At 45.8% G+C, this 27,534-nt stretch overlaps 1 protein-coding gene across 1 annotated transcript in view; it reads right to left on the bottom strand.

The window, feature by feature from the left end:
- Positions 1 to 1,481: 1,481 nt before the first annotated feature.
- The window catches only part of NCOR2 (nuclear receptor corepressor 2), a 189,592-nt gene continuing 163,539 nt past the window's right edge, over positions 1,482 to 27,534 (bottom strand). The window contains 14 exon segments of the mRNA XM_083373217.1: positions 1,482 to 3,549; positions 5,617 to 5,796; positions 10,571 to 10,801; positions 12,756 to 12,809; positions 13,543 to 13,688; positions 13,777 to 13,917; positions 16,509 to 16,708; positions 18,385 to 18,533; positions 18,622 to 18,729; positions 21,083 to 21,654; positions 23,977 to 24,133; positions 24,229 to 24,363; positions 25,349 to 25,498; positions 26,522 to 26,767. Coding sequence (XP_083229343.1) covers positions 3,368 to 3,549; positions 5,617 to 5,796; positions 10,571 to 10,801; positions 12,756 to 12,809; positions 13,543 to 13,688; positions 13,777 to 13,917; positions 16,509 to 16,708; positions 18,385 to 18,533; positions 18,622 to 18,729; positions 21,083 to 21,654; positions 23,977 to 24,133; positions 24,229 to 24,363; positions 25,349 to 25,498; positions 26,522 to 26,767 — 2,651 coding nt within the window. The 3' untranslated portion in view covers positions 1,482 to 3,367.

The raw sequence follows: 27,534 nt of genomic DNA, 5'->3' as shown, positions 1-27,534 counted from the left end.
AGCAAAGAATTATGAGTGCTCCACTCTTGGTGAGTTGGAGGACATCAATTTGCCTGAACAATTGGTGTTGTTATGTTGGATTCAAAAAAACCTATGTTGCACATGGGTTTCCTGAATTTGTGAATCCACTGCAAGTCCCTTCCCTCTCTGGCTGTGGTCCTCCAGGGGAGAGCCTTGTGTTGGTCAAAAAATAATGGCAAGCCACTTTGATGGCAGTGCTCGAGAAGAAAATGAGAATGGTTAACTTTTTGGAACTGACCTCGTGGTGACTCAAGTCAACTTGAAAGATCAAATGTTTTGATGAAACGAAAGTCAAGGTTTGCTGGTCTATCATGGGGCTCCTCAAGGAGCTTGACCGACAGGAGGAGAATGAAAGATAGGAACTGTAGGGTTCTTCATTCTGGGTTAAAACCAAGCTAATCTGTAATGGTCATCAAGGTATTTTGACCTTTCCTTTCCCACAGCAGAGACAGGAAGTGGGGACAAGATGATTTGGTTTGAAGATCACATGGCACCTAACATGTTTTTCAGATACAAAACAAAGATTCCAAAGGCAAAAAAAAACCTAATTGTGGAGCCTCTGCTGTCATCCCTCTCCTCAACATCTTCTAGGCACATGTGGCAAGTTACACTTTGATCTACAATAGTTTGGCCCCCTTCCCAGCTACAACCCCCAAAAGCAAGACAGCTAATTGGAGGTTTTCAAAATGAGGCAACGGACAGATGCACAAAGTTGTGACAGGCTGGGTGGGTGTTCCTTCTCTTCTACAATTAGTTTTGCTTCCTTGCCCGTTAGCTGTCCTTGTAAGGTGTGTCGATGAGCCAGCTATCAAGGCCAAGAATAAACAACATGGGTACCCACCAGGTACAATGAAGACCATCACTTCCTTTGTAAGGTAATTTGTTGACAGTAGCTGACTGGATTTGTTTTAAGGCAGATGCATGACCTTTACTATGTAGAAAACTGGGTCTGTGCAATGTACATGGGGCAAGGCTTAATGTTTCCTGTCTTGAAAGAACATCTAGGTTCTTCAAAGACGACAGGTTTTTTAAGACATAGCAGAGCACCATGGCCCTGGCAACTATCTAGAGCAGCTTCTAAATTCTAGTGTTGTAAGCTTGATTTTCTTTGTTCCTTGTGAGATCTGGCAGGATTTGCTCCCAGAGTACTTAGCAAAATCTGGCTTTGTCACAAGTGGGTTTTTACATCCCTTTCTAAGAGAGGCTGCACTGTGCTTCAAATCTAGAATTTATTCCCTACATAATTTGTCTCCCACCAGACTATCCTTCCACGTCTGTGCTGATTGCGGGTCCCTCATTGTCAAGACTTAACTGGGGGTGGGAAGTGGGAACATTATTTAGCCCCAGTAGGCCAAATCCTTCAACCTCAGAAATTCAGAAGTCTTAACAGAAGGAAAGCAGAGAGATTCCTCTATTTTTTTCCCCCTAATGCCTGAAACTTTTCTGAGCCTTTACATATACCAGTTTTGCAAAAATTTAATAATGCATGCCAGAGTTTAATATACTGTAACAAGCAGCTGCATCAATGAAGAGGGAAATGAAGAGGATGAGTAGAAGAAAAACGGTTGGGAAAGCCAACTTCACTGAAGAAACAAATTGAAACGACGGGGCGACACAAACAGTGTGATGTTGTCCTTTTTCAGCTATGCCAACGTTGTCTGCTCCAGAAAAGACTCAACTATCTGGGATCCCTGTTCTCAAGCATACAGTAAGAGAAACATCTGTCAACCCTAGGGCAGAATTTCTCAACCTTATGAACCACACAAAATGAGAATATTCACTTTGAATTATAGTCATGGTGGTTTGTGTGAGTTAAAAAGGGGTAAAGGGACCCTCTCCCAGCACCCTTGCCCCAAATGAATAAACACACTACCTGGTGTGTGTGTGTGTGTGTGTGTGTGTGTAAACTACTTATTTCAACTTTCCTGCAAGTTTCCATCACTCTTCTCTCTAGAGACAAATTTTTGAAAAATATGGTGGTCTCCCTTGCTTTGTCTTTACAGGTGATAAAAGCCTCTGGAAGTGATATGTGTGGATGTGTATCTGTGTGTCTTTTTAATAAAAAAAAAGCTACGTTAATACATTCTACTGAATTACAGAACCATTTTCCTGGATCCTGGTTACCCCTTGACTTTTCCATACAATGGACAAACAGATCAAAAAATCTCGCACGCCACACAGAAACCCTCTTTTGTACAAGAATAGCGACCAAAAAAAAAAAGCAGCATATAACACTGTTTTAGAATCCTTCCACGCACCCCCCGCCCCCCGCCACTAAACTTGAGAATTAAAAATAACCCTCTGAAATATCTGGCATCATTTTCCCCAAATGTAACAAAAATATACCCTGTAGATCAGTGTTTCTCAACCTCAGCCGGTTGAAGATGGGCGGACTTCAACTCCCAGAATCCCCCTGGCTGGGGAATGCTGGGAGTTGAAGTCCACCTTTCTTAAAGGGGCCAAGGTGGAGGAACACTGCTGTAGATGAAACCAACAGCAGCGTTTTGAGTTTGGTGCATTTTAACAGCTGCCTGCTGTGTTCTCCATCCGTAGGCAATCCCTTAACGTCCAGAGGAATTATCTCTGATGGATATCCCAACTTCTTCTCCCCATTGTACTAAACTTCTCTCTTTTGGTTTTTCTCCTTGACATCCATCTCTGCACCCCAAGTTCCGGCTACCTGCTTCTAACATGTTCCAAGTTCAGCCACACACTTCAATGTCTGGAGGGACACAGAACATGGGGAACAGCCCTATTCTCCTGCTCTGAGTGACCCGAAATGAGATCTGTTATTTATTGGGTCGCCCTGGGTCATCTTCTCTAGATGACCCACCACACGGAGCTCCACTACGGTGGTCCCTCATTAAGCTTGAGGAGATACAGGGAAAGGGGTTGAATGATCTGTGTTTCAAGTATTAGGTCAGGAGCCCAGCTCAAGAAGGTACTTGGGCCAATGGCAGATGCTAAACCTCAACAAGAGTTGACCAAGCCAACACTCTTCCTTCACCCTCTTTTCTCCGCTGGGCTGAAGGACAAAGTTGATGCAGAAGATGACCCCCCCCTGAGTGTTGGTAGTTTGCCTTCTCAAAGCCCCTCCCTCTTGGCCATCAGCTCTCATCCGAAGTGGAATGGGGTGGGGTGTGTGTTCCAATCCCTGGTTGTTTTTTTAAGGCTTTAAACCTATTAGCTTTCTTCTGTTCTGATTTTCTATACCTTCTTTCCAGATGTCATAAAATATTAAACAAAAAAACCCCTGACAAGTTCCCAGAATCCCCCAGCCTGGACCCGTTCCATAGCCACCACATCCATCTGTCCATTGTTCTTCCTGTCACGGCCTTCTCTCTTCTCATTCACTGTCCGAGAGGGTCTCATACTGTGAAACCAGCAGCGGTTTGGGTTCTTCTTCCCAACTGTGGTTCTGGGTTCCGGAGTTGCCCTGTAGAACGGTGGCAGTGGGTGGTGGTGGGCCGGTCACGACTCCTGTGGAAAGTCTCACCGTCAAGGGGTTGTATGGAAACGGCGTTGAACCTGCAGGATGATGAAAAGGAAGGTGGGAGAACAGCGTTGAGGGTTCTGGTCCAAGAACTGTGCAGAAAGTAGCTTTAGTGCGCAAGACATCCAACCCATCTCACATCTCCTCACACTCACAGACTTCACCCCCAGGAGCTGCCCCTTTTGAGAAGATCTTCTCAGGTGAAAGAACTGGGATTATCCCTCTCAGCACCACAGAATTCCATCAATGGGTGAATTTATAACTTTTGGAAAGGGGGAGAAGAAAAGGACTTCTATGCATGAAGTTGTAAAGGACGTAAGTTTAAGAGGGTCCGCCTGTCAAGGTTCCAAATGAAGAACCCAACCAAGCAAACACCTTCAAGACATTCCAATCTCTTAATGTACATCACTTCGGTACTAATGAAAGCAAAACCAGGTCTGGCAAGCCCATATAGTAAAAGCAATGAATTCTTCCTCCTCCCTCCTCATTAGGATGCTCAATCAAGTAGAAAAATATTGTTATGAGAAGCATCTCTAGATCTGGCCAGACATCTGGTGTAACGTCCTTGAGTCTCACGGTCTGGCTTCTTAATCTTTGAAGTCTGCATTCCAAACCTCTCCCCTCCCCGCAAGTTTTGTTGGCAAGCTGAGAAGCAATAGTTGTCGCACCAGAAAAACCCTGCTTCAAAACTTGTCCAAAGTCTCTGGTTCAATCTGGAATGTTCTCAGGAGGATACATCCCAGATGAAGCTCTAGAGAAGTAGCCAGAGCACCCAAGTCTGGACAAACCAGGTTAAGGGCCAGATTCTCAGACACCACTCGATGGTCATCATTCACTTTCTCACCTTGGATTGACTGACCTCTGATAAAATGGCACCATGCATAAATGGTGTAAGAAATGAAATTCCAATGCTATCACCTGGAGAAAATGTCATCTAGCTCATGGAAACAGGTTGATTGGTTTATTGATTTGCAGTCCATCCTTCCTTGAGGAGCAAAAAGGTGTGCACAAAACCCCCTCCTCTAAGTAACAAACCTGGGAACTAGGCTGGCCTGACAGAGAGTGACAGGCCTAAAGTCACCTTGAGAACTTCCACAAGGATGAAGAAGGAAAATCCAGGTGTCCTCGGGCTCAACATCTTCATACCCACATCAGCCTATCTTCTCAAGGTCATCTGCTGCCCTGCTCCCACATGCCAATACTGAATGAGATTGACATCTTCCAAAGCTTTCCTACAACATCTCCGTGTAGGAGTTAAATGGGCCCACAGTCACTTGAGGACTACTGTAGCTACAGACATTGAACCCAAGTCTCCTCATTCCAGGTCCAATCCTTCAACCACTCCAACCTTGATGGCTCTCTTAATATTTGGGCCACGGTCTACTCTGACTGGTTGCTACCGTGTTTCCCCAGAAATAAGACCCAGTCTTATTTTTTTTGTTTGCCTCCAAGTGAGGCTACTAGGTCTTATTTTGGGGGGATGTCTTACCTGCTTACAGGAGGCAGGGGTCCACGTGGTGTGTCACGCTAGTGCTGTCGCTTCTGGCAGGACACATGGTGTGTCACAATGGTGCTGCCACTCATGGCAGGATGCCACGAGGTGCACTGCGGCGATGTCACCGCTCACGGCACGACACCCTGTGGTGCGTGGCACCGGTGCTGCCGCTCACACCGGTGCCACATGCCATTTGGCATCCTGCCACAAGCAGCCGCCAGAAACTAGAAGTGGACGGGGCTGTTGCTGCCGCCGCTGCGAGGCAAGTGTCCAGGCGTCAGAGGCCTGGCTGCGAGGGCCCTGAGGTAAGCGGGTGCAGAGCATGTGGGCAGCTCCACTCCGTAGCTTGATTTTTATGCGTGCGTCTCCTCCCCACCTTGTACAACCAGACATTGGGACAGAGTGGGCAAGGTCTCACTAGGGCTTATTTTGGGGGCAGGGGTTATGTTAGGCACACACGTAAAAATCAAACTTAGGGTTTACTTTCGGGGAAACGTGGTATGACGGATAATGTATTTCCCAGCCAAACTGAACACGCCACAACCTGATTCTCTGCGCCTGACACTCCCGGGAATTGCAAACCTGGGGTAGACGGAGGTGGCAGTACCTGTGGATGATGGCCTGTCCTCCCAAACCCGGTTGGTTAGAGGTGTCCTCCTGTTACAGTCCCCCTCGGAGTGAACGGACGAAACGGAGGGTGGCCGCTCAATGGAGGAGGACAGGCCAGGTGCTGGAGATCTAGCCTTCCGACTGTTAGCTCGGGCAGCGGCCTTTGGCTTCCCTCCTCCTGGGGGAAAAAACACAACATTTTTCAAACTCCCAGGGGAAAGTCATACTACGTCGAACGGGCGGAAAGGAGCTGGGTGTCCTCCCGGCGCATCTTCCCAGGGACTTGATCACAACAGGAGAACAACGAGGCTTAGCAGATAGCAGGAAAAGAGAGAGTGGGGAGCTGAGACACCAAGAGAGACCTCCACCCATTTCACCCAAACAACAGGTAGTCCTCGATGTACGACCACAATTTGAGCCCAAAGTTTCTGTGGTTCAGTGAGACATTTGTTAAGTGAGCTTTGCCCCATTTTACGACCTTTCTTGCCACAGTCATTAAGTGAATCACTACCGTGGTTGAGTTAGTCACACGGTTGTTAAGTGAATCCAGCTTCCCCATTGACTTTGCTTGTTGGAAGGTCGCAAAAGGGGATCCAATTGACCCCAGGACACGGCGACCGTCATAAATATTTATTTATTTATTTATTTATTTATTTATTTATTTATTTATTTATTTATTTATTTATTTATTTATTTTTGGGACTTATATGCCGCCCTATCTCCCGAAGGACTCAGGGCGGCTAACAACAATAAAAAACAACAATACAAAAAATAAAAAAGAATTAAATAACAGTTCATAAATATGAACCAGTTGCCAAGCATCCGAAGTTTGATCACGTAATTATGCAGAGGCTGCAGAAGTTGTAACTGTGAAAAACAGTTAACGGTGCTGTTGTAACTCTGAACGGTCACTTAAATGAACTGTTGGGGACTATCTGAATTTGCTCCAAAGTATCCTCTTATGAAAATCCCAAAGATTTCAGGAGGCAACTGGACTTCCTTGGTTTTCTTTGAAGACGTTTTGCTTCTCATCCCAGAAGCTTCTTCAGCTCTGACTGGATGGTGGGGAACGGAAGGATCTATACTCTTTGCAGACCGCTGGTCATTTGCCTTCTTTTATTTTTTTATTTTTTATTTTAATTCCATTTATATCCCGCCCTTCTCCGAAGACTCAGGGCGGCTTACAAGCTTAGCAGTAGCCTTCATTCTATGTATATGCCTGCTTATTAGGGCTTTCACACACACACCCCAAGCGGCATTATTACAAAGTCAGCTTAATTGCCCCCAACAATCTGGGTCCTCATTTTACCTACCTTGGAAGGATGGAAGGCTGAGTCAACCTTGAGCCTGGTGGGACGCGAACCTGCACTAATTGCAGGCAGCTGGTGTTACTTAAGGAGGCATCAGCCCACTGCTCCACCAAGGCTCTTTTAGAGTCGTTGAAGACACTTGGGAGGTTTATCTGTGTCCTCAGGGTCACCTGAACAGTGCAAATGGGTGTGGAGCCTCCTTGGAGCTGTTGAAAGGACGATGTTGTAGACTGGAGATAGATGATAGATACTCACACCCTGGACGGTATCTCTTTACTCTCCTACCATCCGGTAGGAGATATAGGAACATAGCCAGCCGTACCAACAGGCTGAAAAACAGCTTTTATCCGTGGGCTGTTAGGCTTTTAAATGGGACATAATCTTATGCAGAATTGACTTGGGAGGCCGGTGTGTGGTGTAGTGGGTTCACATGGTGTGGTGGGATGGAGGGTTTGTTGTCACTGTGTGTTGGGGGGAGAGAGCACGGGGGGAGGCTCAGCTAATCTCAATGTACACATGTTGTACTTTGACAATAAAAAGGTTTATTATTATTATGATGTTGAGGGACGGCTGTGCATTTCTGGAAAAGAGGCCCTCTAGGTCAAAACTGAACAGCCCTCTCTCAGCAGAGGGGGAGGGATCTGACACCATCTATCTCCAGTCTACAACACGGTCCTTTCCGCTGTTCCAAGAAGGCTCTACACCCAACACCCAAAGATGTTGAGAGTTTGGAAAAGATTCACAGAAGAGCAACTAAGATGATCAAAGGTCTGGAGACTAAAACAGATGCAGAACACCTGCGGGACTTGGGTTTGGCTAGTCTGAAGAAAAGAAGAAATAGGGGAGACACGATAGCAGTGTTTCAGTATTTGAGGGGCTGCCACAAGGCAGAGGGCGGTGAGGTTGTTCTCCAGAGCACCAGAAGGAAAGACGACAAACAATGGTTGGAAACTGATCAAGGAGAGAAGCAACCTGGAATTGAGGAGAAACCTCCTGACAGTGAGGACAATCAACCAGTGGAACAGCTTGCCACCAGAAATCGTGGGCTCTCCATCCCTGGAGATTTTTAAGAGGAGACTGGACAATCACCTGTCTGAGATGGTCTAGGTCAGGGGTAGGCAACCTCGGCTCTTTTATGACTCATGGACTTCAACTCCCAGAATTCCTGAGTCAGCTATGCTGACTCAGGAATTCTGGGAGTTGAAGTCCATGACTCATAAAAGAGCTGAGGTTGCCTACCCCTGGTCTAGGTTCTCCTGCTTGAGCAGGGGGCTGGACTAGAAGACCTCCAAGGTCCCTTCCAGCTCTATTCTATTCATTTGCACTATTCAGGTGACCCTGAAGACACAGATAAGTCTCCAGGTAGCTTTAACGACTTGCTAAAAGAAGGCAAACGACCAGCTGTCTGCAAGGAATATAAATCCTTCCATCCCCCAACCCTCTAGTCAGAGCTGAAGAAATTTCTTGGATGAGAAGCAAAACGTCTTCAAAGAAAAACAAGAAAGTCCAATTGCCTGGTGAAAAAGCATCTTTGGGTAACGATGACCTTGATGACTGAGAACCTCCACAGAGTCTTAGGAAAATGGGGTTGTTGTTGTATTTTCTCCCAAAACTTTACCCCCAAATCCTTGCAGGCAGGGGAAGAATATTTGGGGAAGATTAAAATCTGGGAGGAAGTCTGAGAACAAAATTTCAAGCGGAGGACCATGGCCATCTCTCTGTTCTGCTTCCGATGGGTCGGGTGCCCAGATACAACACCTGAACCATGGTCGATTGGCAGTCATCTGGCCAACATCAGCAGAGAGCCCAGGATCTGTGTCTGTACATCTGATTGGGACAATTTCTGACCTAACTAATGGCTGTCACATATGACTTCGTTTGAGGCTGTAAGGAAAGGATTCCTCTTTTGTCTTCAAGGATGCAGCCTCATGAAGGACCTCAATGGCCATCATTCCAAGGCCTAGCTAGCCTTGAAGCTTAAGGAGGCCACCACAATGTTCTGTACAAATGAAGGAAAATATTTGTAGCTCAGGGTGGAAATGAAGAGTCCTTGGTGCTCTCTGAGCTTGGTTGTTTTCTTGTAGACTTTCCATTACCAAACTAGGTAACATGATTGGTTATTGTGAGTAAAGTAACGCTAGACATGATAAACTACTCACATTTTTTTCAAGTTCCTAGATGAGTTAACTATCCCGGTAGATCATGTTCAATCAGATCGAATAAATCTGAGCATATTAATCCTAATAGTATACCTCCAGGATTTAATCTACCCCGACACATATGGGTGACATACAATAGAATCAGAACGACTCATGGGGTGTGTGCTAATTCTCTGTATAAATGGGGAAAGACACCTTCAGCGCAATGTGATTGCGGGGCTCCCCGACAGACTATCCAACATATAGTGAGGGAATGCACTAATAGAAGATACCCAGGAGATTTTAAGGACTTCCTCTGCGTAACAACGGCAGCTACTGACTTGATTTCCAAACTCGACATTAAACTCTGAAATGTGTTTTTTTTTTCTTCCCCCCTCAGGGATCAAATTTAATTATTTTAACTGTTTTTAACTCTTGTATTGTATTGATGTTTTTAAATACTTTGTAAACCGCCCTGAGTCCTACGGGAAAAGGGCGGTATATAAATTCAATAAACTTAAACTTAAACATCATCAATGCTAACACTAATCAGCTAGTACTAGCTCTGATGATGTTACCTAGTTTGGGTAACGAAGTGTCTGCAAGAAAACAACCAAGCTCAGAGAGCACCAAGGACCTCTCAAAATGTTTTATCCACCCTCGTCCTAACAGCAGTTTCCCCTTGATCTAAACCACTCATGGTTTCACTTTGCACGATTGGTAGCTCTCAACTTACAACTGTAAAGGATGGTAATTTCCTTGCAAGTCATGACGGTCGTAAACTGAGGCACCCATGTGACTGGACCAGATTTTATGATATTTTTTTTTGCAGCGATGGTGAAGTCAATGAGACGTACATGTAGTCCTTGACTTATGGCAATTGAGCCCAAAATTTCCAGTGCTAAGTGAGACAGTCGTTAAGTGAATTCTGCCCCATTTTACCACCTTTCTTGCCACCGTTAAGTGAATCACTACAGTTCAGTTAGTAACACGGTTGTTAAGTGAATCTGGCTTCCTCACTGACTTTGTGAGAAAGTCACAAAAGGGGATCACATGACCCCGGGATGTTGCAACAGTCGTACGTACATGCCAGTTGCCAAATTCTGATCACATGACCACAGGCACCCTGCAACCGTCGTTAAGTGTGAAAAAACTGTCAAAAGTCACTTTTTTCAGTTCCTTTGTAACTCTGAACTGTTACTAACCAAATATTTATTTATTTTTATTTTAATCCCATTTATATCCCGCCCTTCTCCGAAGACTCAGGGCGGCTTACAAGCTTAGCAGTAGCCTTCATTCTATGTATATGCCTGCTTATTAGGGCTTTCACACACACCCCAAGCAGCATTATTACAAAGGGCTACATTCGCTAAGCGCTGATATACGCGCACAGAAAAACAAACCCAGAGATGCATTCTTCGGCACCATTAAGACATGAACACACACCAGAAGACAGGAAGAAAGACAGAGAGAGGATTAATCGCGTCAACGCAACCGAGCCGACCTGGCGTGGAAGAAGGAAGATCGTCAATCTGTCCATCAGCAGAGGTTATGGGCAAAACAGCGGGCAAGCTTGTGCTGGCATTCAGAGGGTTAAAAGCATTGGTACCGAGCGAAGCGGGTTCGTCCCACCGATGGTCATATTTACCCATGAGAGCTTTTCTGATAATGGCCTCCAGCCCCATGTTGGAACTAGGGTTTTCCTGGACCGCCTGGCTCCTACAACTGATTAACCCTGGGGTACGGGAGGGGAGGGAGGGATTTGGGAGGGGGCAGAGAAAAGGGGGGTGCCGAGGAAGAAATGGGGGAGGTGGAAGAAAACAAAGGAAGGGAGAAATAAAACTGTCAGCACATCCTTGCGAAATGACACAACGCGGTTGTGTTTAGTTCTCTCCCCGCCAAACCCTGCAATGCAGACCAAGTTCTGGAGATGTTTCCTGGGGAAGGCATGGATTTTGTTTGTTTCTGGAGCGCCACGTTGGGGGCACACATTGACTGTATAGACAAAGACGTGGAAGGAAGCCGGCTTGTATTCAGCCCTGGCATGGTTTCATTTCGGCTTTCTGAGGGGGCTCTGAGCTTAAGTGGGTAACAAACATGTTACTCATGTTTGTTGTGTTCCTCTCTCATGGTGCCTCTCTAGCGACTGCAATTGATGCTGACCGGAGGGCAAAATAGAGGGGACGGTTCACCAGGGTCTTCCCCACCCATGAGTCCTCCTCCTCCTCTCCTCCTCCTCCTAAGGGACCTCTTCTGAAGTGCTCCTGATGTCCTTGTTCCAGACAGAAATGGTCGCATTTCAACAAAGCACACCATCCCTTGAAAGAATGGTGGCAATCACTGCAATATTTCTTCACCTTTTTCTACAGAACAAGTGACAGTCGCAAGCGTTGGGAAGGAAGTGCAACATTTTTGCAGTAGCTATAATGTTATGGTTCAGAACATCATATACGTAAAGGTTACCCCGCACGTGCGTGCTAGCCGTTCCCGACTCTAGGGGCCGGTGCTCATCTCCGTTTCAAAGCCGAAGAGCCATCGCTTGTCCGAGGACGTCTCCGTGGTCATGTGGCCGGCATGACTAGACGCCAAAGGCGCACGGAACGCTGTTACCTTCCCACCGGAGTGGTCCCTATTTTTCTACTTGCATTTTTACGTGCTTTCGAACTGCTAGGTTGGCAGAAGCTGGGACGAGTAACAGGCGCTCACTCTGTTACGCGGCACTCGGGATTCGACCCGCCAAACTGCCGACCTTCTGATCGACAAGCTCAGTGTCCTAACCCACTGAGCCACTGCTTCCCTTAGAACATCATATACTGATATATATGATATATATATATAGTATCCTAGCTGCGAATATGACTTCAGTGTAACAGGAAGATAGAAAGGAAATGTGAAAGAAAAAAAAATATTTTGAGGTCTCCTTTTGTGAGACCAAGATGTCTCCACCTGTCTTCTCCATGTGTTTTACTAACTGCCCATCCTATACTTGTCTATGGAGAACCTTGAGGTCAACAGAAGAATGGCTACCACCTCCCTTATTGAGAGCATTCAAAATGGAGGGACTGGTCTTCTCCCAAATTCAATGTCACCTGGGACCAACTGCCCTCCTAAAATCTGAGGACACGTTCCTGGGCACCCAAGGGAGTGGTCCTGTCCACCAGCTATGCAAATTTTCTCAAATTCTTCCACAGTTTTCCCTCCAGCCTTTTTCCCAATTTTGGGGTGGAGGCAAAAGAGGACATCAGCTAAGCAGGTGGTACTGTTTGCCTTGGGATCCCTGGTGTCATGCTGGTGGTTGTGTCGCAATTGTGAGTCATTAGAAGCCATGCAGTTAAGGTGTGGCAATGCAAAAAGACCAGAGAAAGCACTTAAAGGGGCAGCTATTTGCCCAACATTCCCGGGAAAGAGGGAATAATAAAATGTAATTAAACGAGGCTAAGAGACAGAGGTTGAGGAACGTGGGGTGATTTTTATATTTAAAAAAATTAACAAGCCAACCAATCACTGGACTTCTTCCCCTTTCCAAATGTTACAAGGCTTTTCAATTTGCTGTTGTGGGACAGCGGAACCGGCTTTATCAGCTTGCAAAAGTCACCCCCAACCTCGGGTGCCGAGTGGCCCCAAAAGAGGGCACCATTCCAGGTAGGGAAAAATCAAACCCAGGGTGCGGAAAGAGTTCTAGCGCTTACCTGTTCCTGTCATTGCTGGCATGTAAAAAATCTCTGTTCCGGGTTGTCCAACATCTGGAAGGAAGACCAAAGAGAAACACTTTAGAGGAGGCAACATCCACAGAAGTCCTACTACAATTTCAGAATGTCGTTTTTGGGGGGAAAAATCTTGGGGCTACCAAGATTCGGTGCTGAGAAAAGTCAGATGAACTGTCTAGATATTAGATTAGATTAGATTAGATTAGATTAGATTAGATTAGTTGGTAGGTAGGTAGGTAGGTGGTTGGGTGGTTGGTGCGATAGATAGATAAGATAGGCAGACAGACAGACAGACAGACAGACAGATGATGGGATAGATAGATAGATAGATAGATATAGATGATAGACAGATAGATAGACAGATAGATAGACAGATAGATAGATAGATAGATAGATAGATAGATAGATAGATAGATAGATAGATAGATAGATAGATAGATAGACAGACAGACAGATGTGGATAGATATAGATGGACGAATGGATAGATGATAGATATAGATAGATGTGGATGGATAGACAGATAGGTACAGATAGATAGATAGACAGACAGACAGACAGACAGACAGACAGACAGACAGACGTGGATAGATATAGATGGACGAATGGATAGATAGATGATAGATATAGATAGATGTGGATGGATAGACAGATAGGTACATGTGCAGAGAGAGAGAGAGAGAGAGAGAGAGAGAGAGAGAGAGAGAGAGAGAGAGAGAGAGAGAGAGAAGAGACAGACAGACAGACAGACGAGCTGAGTGAAATTCTCACTGTATTCTGCCTCGTTCCGGTTGCTGGTGCTGAGTTTCTTGATGATCTCCTGCTTCTTGGATTTCACCATGGCGGAATTGCTCTCTGTCAGTTTGCTGAAGAACGCTGGCGGTTGGACGCTGTTTCCAGGGGATCGGGTGCAGCCTCTGCCGGATTGAAAAGATCCCCAATTCTTTCACAGCTGACACCCCAAGCCACGTCACCGCTTGCCTCGCTGTCGGTCCGGCTCCTTACCTTAGCTCTAGCTGCTCGCCCTCACGATACAGAACGGGGTAGGCGCTGTTTCGGACACGCTCGGCTTCCATGTTTCCCTCGGGCGGAGAGATCGGCTCAATGCAGTTGTCCGAAGACGGAATTTTAATTTGCTCAGGTGATCTGCGGAGGTTACGAGTGAGAAGGTGAGACTCGGGCAACAAGAAGCTCGTGAAACCAAAGGCAGGTTGGTTGAGAAGCTCATTGGAGGTTGGGAATTGTACTTCTTCCATTGGGTGAGACGGGAAAGAGAGGAGCCTTTTGACGGATGAAGATCTGGAGGTTTGAAGGACCAAAAGCGAGAATTGCAACAAACAGGGTTTGTTTTTCCTTGAAGACATTTTGCTTCTCATCCAAGAACTGAAGAAGCTTCTTGGATGAGAAGCGAAATGTCTTCAAGGAAAAACAAGGGAGTCCAGCTGCCTTTTGAAAAAGCCCCCTGGGGACAACCATGACCTGGATGACTGAGAATCTCCATAGATAGGTAGGCCAGGTATGGTCAGGTGTCTCCTTCAGAGTTTGTACCACTAGTGTTTGTACCACTAGTGTTTGTTTTCACAAACATGCGTAAGGGGTTTTGACACTCTCTGTTCTTTGAATGTGACCTCCAGGATGCTAAGTCTCCCACAAAAAAGATGTCGAGACCTTGGAAAAAGTTCAGAGAAGAGCAACTAAAATGATCCAAGGCCTGCGGGACTTGGGTTTGGCTAGTCTAAAGAAAAGAAGAAAAAGGGGTGACGTGATAGCACTGTTCCAATATCTCAGGGGCTGCCCCAAAGAAGAGGGGGTCAATTTATTCTCCAAAGCGCCTGAAGGCAGGACAAGAAGCAACGGATGGAAACTAGTCAAGGAGAGAAGCAACCTGGAATTAAGGAGAAACTTTCTGACAGGGAGGACAATCAACCACTTGCCTTCAGAAATCGTGGGCACTGCATCACTGTACATTTTAAAAAAGAGACTACTAGACTTGTCTGAGATGGTATATGTCCTCCTGCTTGAGCAGGGGGCTGGACTAGAAGACCTCCAAGGTTCTGTTCTATTCTATTCTATTCTATTCTATTCTATTCTATTCTATTCTATTCTATTCTATTCTATTCTATTCTATTCTATTCTATTCTATTCTATTCTATTCTATTCCATATTTTCTCTATTCTATTCTATTCTATTCCATATTTTTTCTATTCTATTCTATTCTATTCTATTCTATTCTATTCTATTCCATATTTTCTCTATTCTATTCTATTCTATTCCATATTTTCTCTATTCTATTCTATTCTATTCTATTCTATTCTATATTTTCTCTATTCTATTCTATTCTATTCTGTTCTGTTCTGTTCTGTTCTGTTCTATTCTGTTCTATTCTATTCCATATATTCTATTCTATTCTATTCTATTCTATTCTATTCCATATTTTCTATTCTATTCTATTCTATTCTATTCTATTCCATATTTTCTATTCTATTCTATTCTATTCTATTCTATTCTATTCTATTCTATTCTATTCTATTCTATTCTATTCTATTCTATTCTGTTCTATTCTATTCCATATTTTCTATTCTATTCTATTCTATTCTATTCTATTCTATTCTATTCTATTCTATTCTATTCTATTATTTTATATTTCTATTCTGTTCTATATTCTGTTCTATTCTATTCTATTCTATTCTATTCTATTCTATTCTATTCTATTCTATTCTATTATTCTATTCCATATTTTTTCTATTCTATTCTATTCTATTCTATTCTATTCTATTCTATTCTATTCTATTCTATTCTATTCTATTATTATATTGTTTTTTTAATTTTATTATATATATTTATTCTATAGTCTACCGGTATTCTATTCTATTCTATTCTATTCTATTCTATTCTATTCTATTCTATTCTATTCTATTCTATTCTATTCTATTTTTTCTATTCTATTCTATTCTATTCTATTTTATATTTTCTATTCTATTCTATTCTATTCTATTCTATTCCATATTTTCTATTCTATTCTATTCTATTCTATTCTATTCTATTCTATTATATTATATTCTATTCTATTGTTTTTTTAATTTAATTATATATATTTATTCTATAGTCTACCGGTATTCTATTCTATTCTATTCTATTCTATTCTATTCTATTCTATTCTATTCTATTCTATTCTATTCTATTCTATTCTATTCTATTCTATTCTATTCCATATTTTCTATTCTATTCTATTCTATTCTATTCTATTCTATTCTATTCTATTCTATTCTATTCTGTTCTATTCTATTCTGTTCTATTCTATTCCATATTTTCTATTCTATTCTATTCTATTCTATTCTATTCCATATTTTCTATTCTATTCTATTCTATTCTATTCTATTCTATTCTATTCTATTCCATATTTTCTATTCTATTCTATTCTATTCTATTCTATTCTATTCTATTCTATTCTATTCTATTCTATTCTATTCTACAATCATTCTCTTCTCTTCTCTTCTCTTCTCTTCCTATTTCTATTTCTATATTTCTATATTTCTATATTTCTATATTTCTATATTTCTATATTTCTATATTTCTATATTTCTATATTTCTATATTTCTATATTTCTATATTTCTATATTTCTATATTTCTATTCTCTCCAGCAGCCTGGATTTGGGCACTCCTTTTCTGTTCCTATAGCCCATCATCCACCTTCAGGGACCTCTTTCATGACTGGAAGAGAGAAGATGGCCTCACCTTTGGTCTGCTTCACTTTCGGGGGAGATTCTAGAAGATGAAACATGTTCCATTGGTTGATGCTGGAGGTAAGATTCAGGAGGAGCTCGGCGGAGATCCAGCACAGGAGCAGCAGCCCCCGAGTAGGAGTAGATGGGAGGCTGGATATGGGGATTGAGTTGCTGGGTATGATGGCGCGTGTAGTCTTGAGTGATGACTTCCTGTAAGAAAGGAAGGGATGGATATCCTTCTGTTTTATTTTGTGGTCATTTCTCAAAAGAGTTCACTATCGCTAACCCCAAACACCACCAGTTCGATTAGAGCAGCACAAGCCTTGGTGGAGCAGTGGGCTAATGCCTTCCTAAGTAACACCAGCTGCCTGCAATTAGTGCAGGTTCGCATCCCACCAGGCTCAAGGTTGACTCAGCCTTCCATCCTTCCCAGGTAGGTAAAATTGAGGACCCAGATTGTTGGGGGCAATTAAGCTGACTTTGTAATAATGCCGCTTGGGGGGAGCGGGCGAAAGCCCTAATAAGCAGGCATTTACATAGAATGAAGGCTACTGCTAAGTTTGTAAGCCGCCCTGAGTCTTTGGAGAAGGGCGGGATATAAATGGAATTAAAATAAAATAAAATAAAAATTGGTCACGCTACCACCTGCTACGCGCATCCAAGCCTGGCACACCACAAGCAATTCTAAAGAGAAGGACCGGGGCTGACATGATAGCAGTGTTCCAATATCTCAGGGGCTGCCACAGAGAAGAGGGAGTCAAGCTGTTCTCCAAAGCGCCCGAAGGCAGGACAAGAAGCAACGGATGGAAACTAGTCAAGCAGAGAAGCAACCAGGAACTAAGGAGGAATTTCCTGACAGTTAGAACAATTAACCAGTGGAACCACCTGCCTCCAGAAGCTGTGAATGCTCCAACACAGGAGGTTTTTAAGAAGAGATTGGGCAACAATTTGTCTGAAATGGTATAGGGTTTCCTGCCTGAGCAGGGGGTTGGACTAGAAGACCTCAAAGTCCCTTACAACTTTATTATGATTATGATTATCAACAGACACATTGACCCACAACCAGCCCACAAACCCCTCAGAATCCAAATCAACCCCACAGCCAACCAGAGACAGCACCGACGCTCAATCAACTCACACAAGCCGCCCCCCTTCACCCCAGAAATTCACCTTCCAAGGAGCCTGATGTCACAAGACCCATCACCACAAGACGGCTCACCCCTGACCCATCCCAAGACCCTCGACACACCCACCCCTGAAGCCCTTATCAATAGAACACCAACATGGACATCCCTTAAACTCCGCTGAAGATGTTACCCAGCCTGGTAATGAAATGTTCAGAAAGCAACCCAGAAGCTCGGAGAACAAAGCTCCACCCTCAGAGGTCACCATCCCTTTGAGGCACCCTACAAGGGACGCGGTGGCTCAGTGGGTTAGGACACTGAGCTTGTCGATCAGAAGGTCGGCAGTTTGGTGGGTTGAATCCCGAGTGGCGCGTAGCAGAGTGAGCGCCTGTTACTCGTCCCAGCTTCTGCCAACCTAGCAGTTCGAAAGCATGTACAAATGCAAGTAGAAAAATAGGGACCACTATGGTGGGAAGGTCACAGCGTTCCGTGCGCCTTTGGCATGTAGTCATGCCGGCCACAGGACCACGGAGACGTCCTCGGACAAGCGCTGGCTCTTCGGCTTTCAAACAAAGATGAGCACCGGCCCCTAGAGTCGGAAACGACTAGCACGCATGTGCAGGGAAACCTTTACCTTTACCTTTACAGGTTGTCCCTATCTTGCAACCCTTCATTTACCAACTGAAGTTACACCGCCACTGGAGAAGGTGACTTACAACCAGGCTTTGCAATTCACAACCATCACAGCATCCCCCCACTTACGTTGATGTGCTGGGCCAAGGTGACAACGCGTTGATGTCCTTTGGCGTTTGGGGGTCCCTGTAACGGCTGACCCGGGGACTGGCGGCCCTCACTGATCTGGTGGAGCTGTTGCATGTGAGAGATCTCCGTTCCACAAGGTTTGAGGGAACCTAGGCGAGAAGAATGGAATGAAGGTGGAATGAAATCGCCGTAACCAAGCGGGCAAGGGTCCCTGTTATGGATGGAGGAGACCCTGACCTTTCTCCTTATCTTGAGTCAGCTTCACCCCTTTCTCGTGGAGGACAGAGGGGGAGTTCACAGGGCTTATGGTTTCAATGCCGTCAGGACTGTAGTTCCCACGGAAAACTGAGGAACACAAAAGAGATTCTTAAACGTTGGTGGGAGCCTTTCCTTCTCAGCAGCGTTACAGCTTGGTAGGGCAGGGGTAGGGAATGATGGCCCCTTGATGAATTGTGGACTTCAACTCCCAGAATTCCTGAGTCAGCATGGCTGGTTCGTGAATTCTGGGAGTTGAAGTCCACAAGTCACAAAGGGGGTCATTGTTCCCCCATGCTGGCTCAGGAATTCTGGGAGTTGAAGTCCACAAGTCACAAAGGGGGCCATTGTTCCCCCATGCTGGCTCAGGAATTCTGGGAGCTGAAGTCCACAAGTCACAAAGGGGGCCATTGTTCCCCCATGCTGGCTCAGGAATTCTGGGAGTTGAAGTCCACAAGTCATAACAGAGCCAAGGTTCCCTGCCCCTGTCCAAGGGGAATCGAAAGGATGAAAGATACCCTCAAAGGCCACTTTTGACACCTGGCATTGTGCGATCTCATTGCTTGGATCCCTACATTAGAGAAGAAGACTTGAGAACATTGTAGAGGTCCTTCACATCCAACCTCCATCCTGGCTGGCCTGATCCATGGGCCCTGGATTGTGTGTGTGTGGGGGGAAACACTGTTGAGAAGTGGGCTTCCACTGTGCTCTTTTGGGATATATTGAGGTGTCAAATGATGCAGTCACCCATCTTAAGTTGTCCAAAATAAAGGTACAACAATATAATTAGAACAGCTTTTCTTTTGGACAAGAAACTCATTGGCCGAGCCACGTTGATGACACCTGCATGTCGCTGAGTTTGGAGAGTTTTCCAAGGGTTACTTCCATTCAAGCTAAAACAAAACCCATGTTCTAGTTCTAGAACAACCTTCCCCAGCCTGGTTTGCAATCTTGAGTGCTGTAGTCTCAACCAATCCGGGAAACCAGAGATTGGGGAACAAACCGAGGGACAATTTAGTAAGCTGATTCTCTCTCTCTCCCCAACATCATCTGGGTCAACACCAGATACACTCCCCATGTTGCAATCTGTCTACAGGTAGTCCTCGGCTTACAATCATTTGCTCAGCAACCGCTCAAAGTTACAACGCCACTGAGAAAAATTGACTTATGACAGTTGTTCACATGACTGTTGCAGCATCCCCATGGTCAGGAGTAGGCAACCTTGGCTCTTTGATGACTCGTGGACTTCAACTCCCAGAATTCCTGAGCCAGGCACGCTGAGGGGAAAGGGAGAGGTTTCCAAGCTGAGCCATGCCTGCTCAGGAGTTCTGGGAGTTGAAGTCCACGAGTCATAAGAGAGCCAAGATTGCCTACTCCTGGCCTAGGCCTAGGCCGCTTTATGATTCGTGGACTTCAACTCCCAGAATTCCTAAGCCAGCCGTGCTGAGGGGAAAGAGAGAGGTTTCCAAGGTGAGCCACGCTGGCTCAGGAATTCTGGGAGTTGAAGTCCACGAGTCACAAAAGTGCCAAGGTTGCCTACCCCTGCCTGTGGTCATGTGATCAAGATTCAGTGCTTGGCACCCGGCATGTATTCATGACAATTGCAGCATCCCGGGGTCACGTGATCACCTTTGGCCACCTTCCCAAATGGCTTCGGACAAAGCAGAGCCAGTGGGGAAATCCAGATTCACTTAACGTCCGTGTGGCTCACTTAACAACTGTAGCAAAGGTGATCATAAAACTGAGCACCACTCGCTTCACAATTGCCTTGCTTAGCAGTGGAAATCCTGCTCCCAATTGCGGTCGTTAAGTCGAGGACTACCTGTATCTCGGCCGACTTTAGCACATTTACACAATTCATGGACAAAGCAGAACATAAATTATTCTGGAGGCAAGCACAGTGCTGAAATTCATGACCTCGCTCATTCCGGTATTTCGTACATTTTGCAGGGGGCCACGGAGGCAGGTAGACGGGTGTCGAAACAGTGAAAGTGACAGTCACAACCATGCAACAGAAGCCCCCTTGTCTGGCTAAGTGGAGGGGCTTTGACGATCCTCTCAAAGTGTTGACACCCGTTCTCTTTTGAGAGACCCACCCAATTCCAAATCTCGCCTGCCCTGCCCCCCACACAACGACACGCTCAGGAGGAAATGAAATGCTGAGAGAGAAAAATAAAATAAAATAAGAGGTAGGCTGAAAAATGGAAAACAGAAAAAAAAACAGAGGAAGAAGCATAAGCATAGGAGGGGTGCAAAACGGGGGCCTTTTTATGCAGACAACGCTGGGAATGTAAACAGGCCGTCACCACAAATGTGAACATTAAAACGTTTTTTAAAAAAAAATATGATTGCGAAAAAGGGGAAGGGTCTTTGGTCTCCAGGTGCGGGTTGGAAGGCCACCCGACGCCGAGAACCACCCCAACACCCCACTCCAATGTCTTACCATCGCCATTGGTGCCGTTATTTAATGAACTTCTGTCGGGCATCCCCTTATCGCAAGAAATTTGGCGCGTGATAATGACATCAATGAAGCTGGCCGCTGTCATGGTGGTCTTACCGAGTACTCGCAGCTCCTGCTCCTGCACTGAAAAGGGTTTACTCTTTTCTCTACTCGGCGGCTCGGGGGCCGAAACGGCGTGCAGTGACGGGTCCAGGGGGGTGTGATGCGAAGGCTGGATTTTCCCCTGTCCTCTGCTAAACGGGTGGACCGCCCCTGGCCCAGCGGAGGACAAAGTCTTGGGCTCTGTAGCTTTTACGGGCGAAGGTGTCTGTTCTAGGCCGGGCCCCGCGGGCAACTTTGAGGTGAACAGGTGGTTGGCCTCGGGCTGAGACCGTTCGCTTTTGACGTCCTGGGTCCTGGAGGACGAGGCCTCCTTCTGCACGTGGGCTGATTCCACTACGGAGGCGTAGCCGTCCACCCCGCTTATGGAGCTGCGCAATGCTGATGCCGGACAGAAGCCGGAGGAGCAGGCCGGGGACGTGGTGGCAGTGGATGAAGAGGAAGAAGAGGAGGATCTGTGAAGCAGAAAGACCAAGTTGAGAGATCTCCTGGGGGAGAAGAAGGGAATACCCACCCCCCCTCAATCCTTTGCAAGGGATGTCAAGCAGAATGTAGTTATGGGGTTAGTCAAGTCCTGGATTTGTGCCAGGACACACTGAGAAACTGTAGGCACTCCAACACTGGAGATTGTTAAGAAGAGAGTAGACATCCATTTGTCTGGAATGGTGTAGGGCAGGGGTAGGCAACTTTGGCTCTTTTACGACTCGTGGACTTCAACTCCCAGAATTCCTCAGCCAGCATGGGGAAACTATGGCCCCTTCATGACTCATGGACTTCAACTCCCAGAATTCCTGAGCCAGCATGGGGGAACTATGGCCCCTTCACGTCTTGGGGACTTTAACTCCTAGAATTCCTCAGCCAGCATGGGGGAACTATGGCCCCTTCATGACTTACGGACTTCAACTCCCAGAATTCCTGAGCCAGCATGGCTCAGCTTGGAAACCTCTCCCTTTTCCCTCAGCGTGGGTGTCTCAGGAATTCTGGGAGTTGAAGTCCACGAGTCATCAAAGAGCCAAGGTTGCCTACCCCTGGTGCAGGGTTTCCTGCTTGAACAGGGGGTTGGAATAGGTTGCCACCAAACTTCCAAGTAGAAGATGAAAACTGAACTACAGACAAGCTGTACTTTCTCCACTTGCACAGATGGAGAATCTGGGGCCAGGCAGGGTTGTTGTTTTTTGTTTTGGCTGGATTATAATTTGGGTTCTGCAACTGAAAAACATCTAGGGAAGAATGAGCAAAAATGGGTTTAATTTCCAACAGTTTTCCCTCCCTATACTATAATATCCAGAATTTGCTTGTTAAGCGCCCTAGGATTTTGCCTATAAGCCACGTTTCCATCCAAGGGTCTGAATCTTTGCAGGAAAAGAACCATCGGTCAATTGCAAATGGCGGCTTGACCCGGAACAGCTGACAACCTACAATGATCACCTTGAACCTCATCAAACAACTTCTGCCTATCCCAGGTCCTTGGGAAGGAGTGACTAGGTCAGCAGTAGGCAACCTTGGCTTTTTAATGACTCATGGACTTCAACTCCCAGAATTCCTGAGTCAGCATAGCTGACTCAGGAATTCTGGGAGTTGAAGTCCATAAGACATAAAAGAGCCGAGGTTGCCTACCCCTGACCTAGACCATCTCAAACAGGTGAATGTCCAGTCTCTTCTTAAAAATCTCCAGTGATGGAGAGCCCACAATTTCTGGTGGCAAGCTGTTCCACTGGTTGATTGTCCTCACTGTCAGGAAGTTTCTCCTTAATTCCAGGTTGCTTCTCTCCTTGATCAGTTTCTAACCATTGTTTCTCGTCTTTCCTTCTGGTGCTCTGGAGAACAACCTCAACCCCCTCTGCCTTGTGGCAGCCCCTCAAATACTGGGAACACTGCTATCGTGTCTCCCCTATTTCTTCTTTTCTGTAGATTAGCCAAATTAGTTGACTCAGGGATTCTGGGAGTTGAAGTCCATGAGTCATAAAAGAGCCGAGGTTGCCTACCCCTGGACTAGGTGGATAAAACTGCCAAATCCAGTCTGAACGTGTGGCTGAATGTAGATGACCAGGCTGAGCCCAAACGTGCCATCTGGTTTGAGTCCCTGCACACTCGCAAGAGATCTAAGTCCCGCCCAGCTTGAATTCCGCTGACTCTTCTCTACCACCAATTTGCTTTGATGCTTAGTAGCTCAGATTCTTGTAGAGAGCCTAAGCTTGCAATCATTACACAGATAGTCCTCAACCTCCCATCGTTCATTTAGTGACTGTTCAGAGTTATGACAGCACTGGAAAAAGTGACGTATGACCGTTTCTCACACTTACAACCATTGCAGCCTCCCGATGGTCACATGATCAAAACTCAAGACGCTTGGCAACTGACTCATATTTATCATGGTTGCTATGTCCTGGGGTCACGTGATCTGCTTTTGTGACCTTCTGATAAGCAAAGCCAATGGGGAAGCCAGATTCACTTAACAACCGCGTTACTAACTTAACAGCAGTGTTTCACAACTGTGGCCAAAAAGGTCGTAAAATGGGGCAAAGCTCCCTTAACAAATATCTCACTTAGCAACAGAAATTTTTGGAGTCAACTGTGGTCGTATGTCGAGGACTACCTGTATACATTTGAACTGCCTGGACTTCCCAATCTCTCGCGCTTGATGCTGATGGTGTGACAAAACCAAGAAATGATAATAATAGACAAGCCACCAACCCAGAATCTGCGCCTTGCATGTTCCATTTCGTACCACGTATGTTGGGAATAACGCACTTCCGCCTTTCTGGAATTTGACCTACCGCAAAACGGAGGGAGTGAGGCCTTCCGGGGAGATGATCTTCATGTTGGTGTTATGCAACACACTGGGCCGCTGCTGGATGTGCTCCTGTGCGCGAGGGGAAACTGGGGAGTGCTTGTGAGAGTGCGCGGATGTACGGCCGCTGCTGTGCTCGGTGCCTGTCGTAAAAAGAGGGAACAGAGGCAAAAATGAGACGGTGGAGAGCCCCGTCTCCTTCCCATCCAAGGTGGTGAACCTCTACTCACAAACTCACCTGGCCTCCAGATGGGCGCGTGCTCCACCGTGGCTGTGCTGGTCACAACCGATTTCTTGCGTTCCTTTTCACGGTCCCGTTCTTGCTCCCGTTCAGAAACCGGGGGTCCCGTCTTGGGTAAATGTGCTGGGGTACCTGTGAAGCACAGGCTTGTTTTTTTTTCCCCCACCGTGGATAAGGTGCTCTAGAGCTGTTTTCCTATTTCATCCCACCATCAATGTCCAGCACAAAACAGCGTTCGACTGAAAAATTTTGGTTAAAGCCCAGAATTGTAGGGTCCTGGGTGCCCTCCCAGCTTAAAGAGCACTAAGGACCCTAAAGTCCTTTTCCTTATCCTCCTCCTTCCTCTCCACAAACCCCACTCCCTTCATGCACTGATGATGTTCCTTAGTTGGGTCATGAAACGTCTACAGCAAAAACCACCACGCTCAGAGAGCACTAAGGACTCCGCCGTTCAACCCTGAGCGACAAATATTCTCTTCTATTAAAACCCAGAATGAAGAATGCTGGCAGGGAACTGGAAAATCTTAAGTCTTCAGATCTAAATGAAATTCTGGTAGTCCCACCTTCCATCATCCTTCATCTGCTTTGCCTTGTTCTTTTTTTTTAGTAGCCTATTTCTTCTTTGCGTTCTTTCTTCTTTCCTCCCTAAACTCTTGTTTTCAAAATATTGCCACACGTGTGTTCCTAACACTCTCAATCCAGGATTAAGGGGTTCTGGAACATGGGCAGTCACTCAATCATCCTGAACTCTGGGTTAACCTAAAGCCATGGCTTGTGGGGTTTTTTTTCATTTGGGTGATACCAAGAAGCCACAAGGTGGTTCTGAACCTCTCGGGATGATAAAACCGGTTCCAGAAGCCCACAAATCCATACTTCTCAGTTGATCTGGACCTTCTTCTTTTCTTCTCCAAGAAACCACTACCTACTTCCTTCAGCTGATCTAGAACACAGCCCCCTTCCCTCCAGCTTGTATTCTCTTGTTCTCATTTACTTCCACTCTCCCTCTCTGGAACCTTTTACCTATACACAAGGTGGATCTCCTTGCCAGGCAGTACCCAAAGAAGGATATTTGGAAGCATCTCACATACTTCAGGTTCTTGGTTACCTCCTGACTAACCTGGAGACAGGGGTGAGCTACTGTGTCGGCTGCTAAAAGGCTGGGCAGCGCTGTGCATGTAGGTGATCCGGTCCATGGAGGCTGCAGAGGTGCCGGGGGTGGGGGGCACGAGCACAGGGAGGTGTGGTACTTGAGACAGGTCAATTATCCCTGCTGGGAAAAGAAGTTGGTTAGGAACAGAAGGGGGAGCCCAACTGGGCAGTGTCCTCCTTAAGGCCATGGGGCTTAAATTTGTCAGGCTGGTCTGCTTTTGCTTCCATCATGTGTGTGTGTGTGTGTTTCTTCTCTTTAAGAGTCAACTCATGCCAGGGGACTCACATCAAGAAGAATGTTGTGGCCAAACAAACCAACAGCTTTGCTGAGAATGAACAACTGGCAAAGAAGGACAGAATGGGACCACCTGCCCTGGGCAACTTGCCGCAGACCAATTCAACAAATATAAAACTTAAAACTAATTTTGACAGAACAGTGGCCAATAATATTAAAATAAAATATTAAAATAACCCAGAAATACAAGAGTTACATTAATTTTGACAAAAGCATGGTCACCAATAATAAAAGTAACTGAATGATTAATACAGCACTGAGTTGGCTGCGGCGAATTGTCCTAGACCCAAGAAAGGTGTTGCTTTTAAAGATGGCTTCAGACTGTAGGGCAAGGAACCATCAAGCCAACATTGTCCTCTACAGCAGCATTCCCCAAACTTCCTGGCTTTGTGGGCCAGCGGGAGGGGGGAAGGGGAGAGGGGATGGCTTCACATAAGCAGCGAGTGTGTGTGCATGCAACTCCATTTGCATGAGCAGCAGGCATGCACGCACGCCGCTTGGATCTGCCACCAGGTGCACAAATGGATCTGCCAGGTGTATGTTCGCTCGCCACTCATTCAAGTGGAGCTGCATGTGACACTTGCCCACCACTTCCTTGGCCCGGTTCTGAATGGGCCACAGCACGGGGGTTGAGGAGCCCTGCTCTACAGCCAGTAGAGACCCCGCTTGATGTCTGTTCCCATAACAGCACAACCTGGAGCAAACACAATTGATAGAAGTCGTTCTTCTAAATCATTGTGTCTTGTCTCAGACCCAGCATGATCCCACCATCTCGTGGATGTTTGTGCAAACGAGTCTCAGCATGGCTTCCCCTCCCACCATCTGGGCACCCCACAGATTCCAGACCTGCTGCATAGTTGAGAGCCATGGAAGGCTCTCGCGGAGACAAGCCACGAAGGAGATCGACTCTCTGAGCCATAGTAGTAGCAGTGGCGGCGTTGTGGTGCATCTGCTGGGAGGTGATGTAGTCGTTGATGATGGTCTGTCTGTTTTCCATGGCGGCAGTGTCCGGGTAACCACGGATGAGGTAAGGCGGGTAGAGATGGGGGTAGGTAGGACCAGGTGCAAGGTGCCTCGGCAAGTAATAGGCAGCTGTTGAATCAAGCAGAGATGAAGAAGAGAAGGTCCACTTCTACATATTCCAGATCTAGTTTTAGAACATTTATGTTAGGCATATGGTGATAGCCTACATAGTTGGGTTGAAAATATATAAACCATGATGTTGTGACTTTAAGATGTTAATTGACCAATGGGGTGTGTAAGTGTTCTCATGGCCATAAGAGGGAGCTAGGAACATAGCTTCTTTCTCTTTGAATTCTCTGCTCTCTCTACTATTGCTGTTTTGCTGTACTGTTGGTTTACTACTGTGATAAACCTGAACTGTGTTTTTGACCTCTGGACCGGTAAGAAGACTTTGTATCTGGAATACTCCTTGGAGTGTTGCTATTGTGTATGACCTGGACTGTTTTCTTTTTGACCATGCATTTTTGTTTCTACACCACCTAAAAGTAAAATACTTTTTGTTTTCACAACTCAGTGTACTCTTGTGGTTACTGTGTGACTCTTACTGCTCTCAGTACCCTTCCTTGTCTGTGCAACTTCTTGCTAGCACAAGGAGACCTCTGCACAACAATTCCTAACAATTCACATCTAACCTCGCAAGATGTCAACTCCTTTCTTCTACATCTTTCCATAAAGCTCCACTTAAGGTCTTCCAAATCTCTTTCCCACTCTTTCCCAGAGCCAATGTCTAGATCTAAGTGCAACTATACCATGTTGGAGAACTCGCTGTCCAGATCGCTGCTCAACTCTTCATGCAACCCCAAGAACTGCTACACTTTTTATCTAATTCAAGTCCC

Source organism: Vipera ursinii, assembly GCF_947247035.1.
Source record: "Vipera ursinii genome assembly, chromosome: 14".
Lineage (NCBI taxonomy): Eukaryota > Metazoa > Chordata > Lepidosauria > Squamata > Viperidae > Vipera > Vipera ursinii.
Note: the sequence above shows the minus strand (reverse complement) of the source record. Positions and strands in the feature narration are given on the sequence as shown.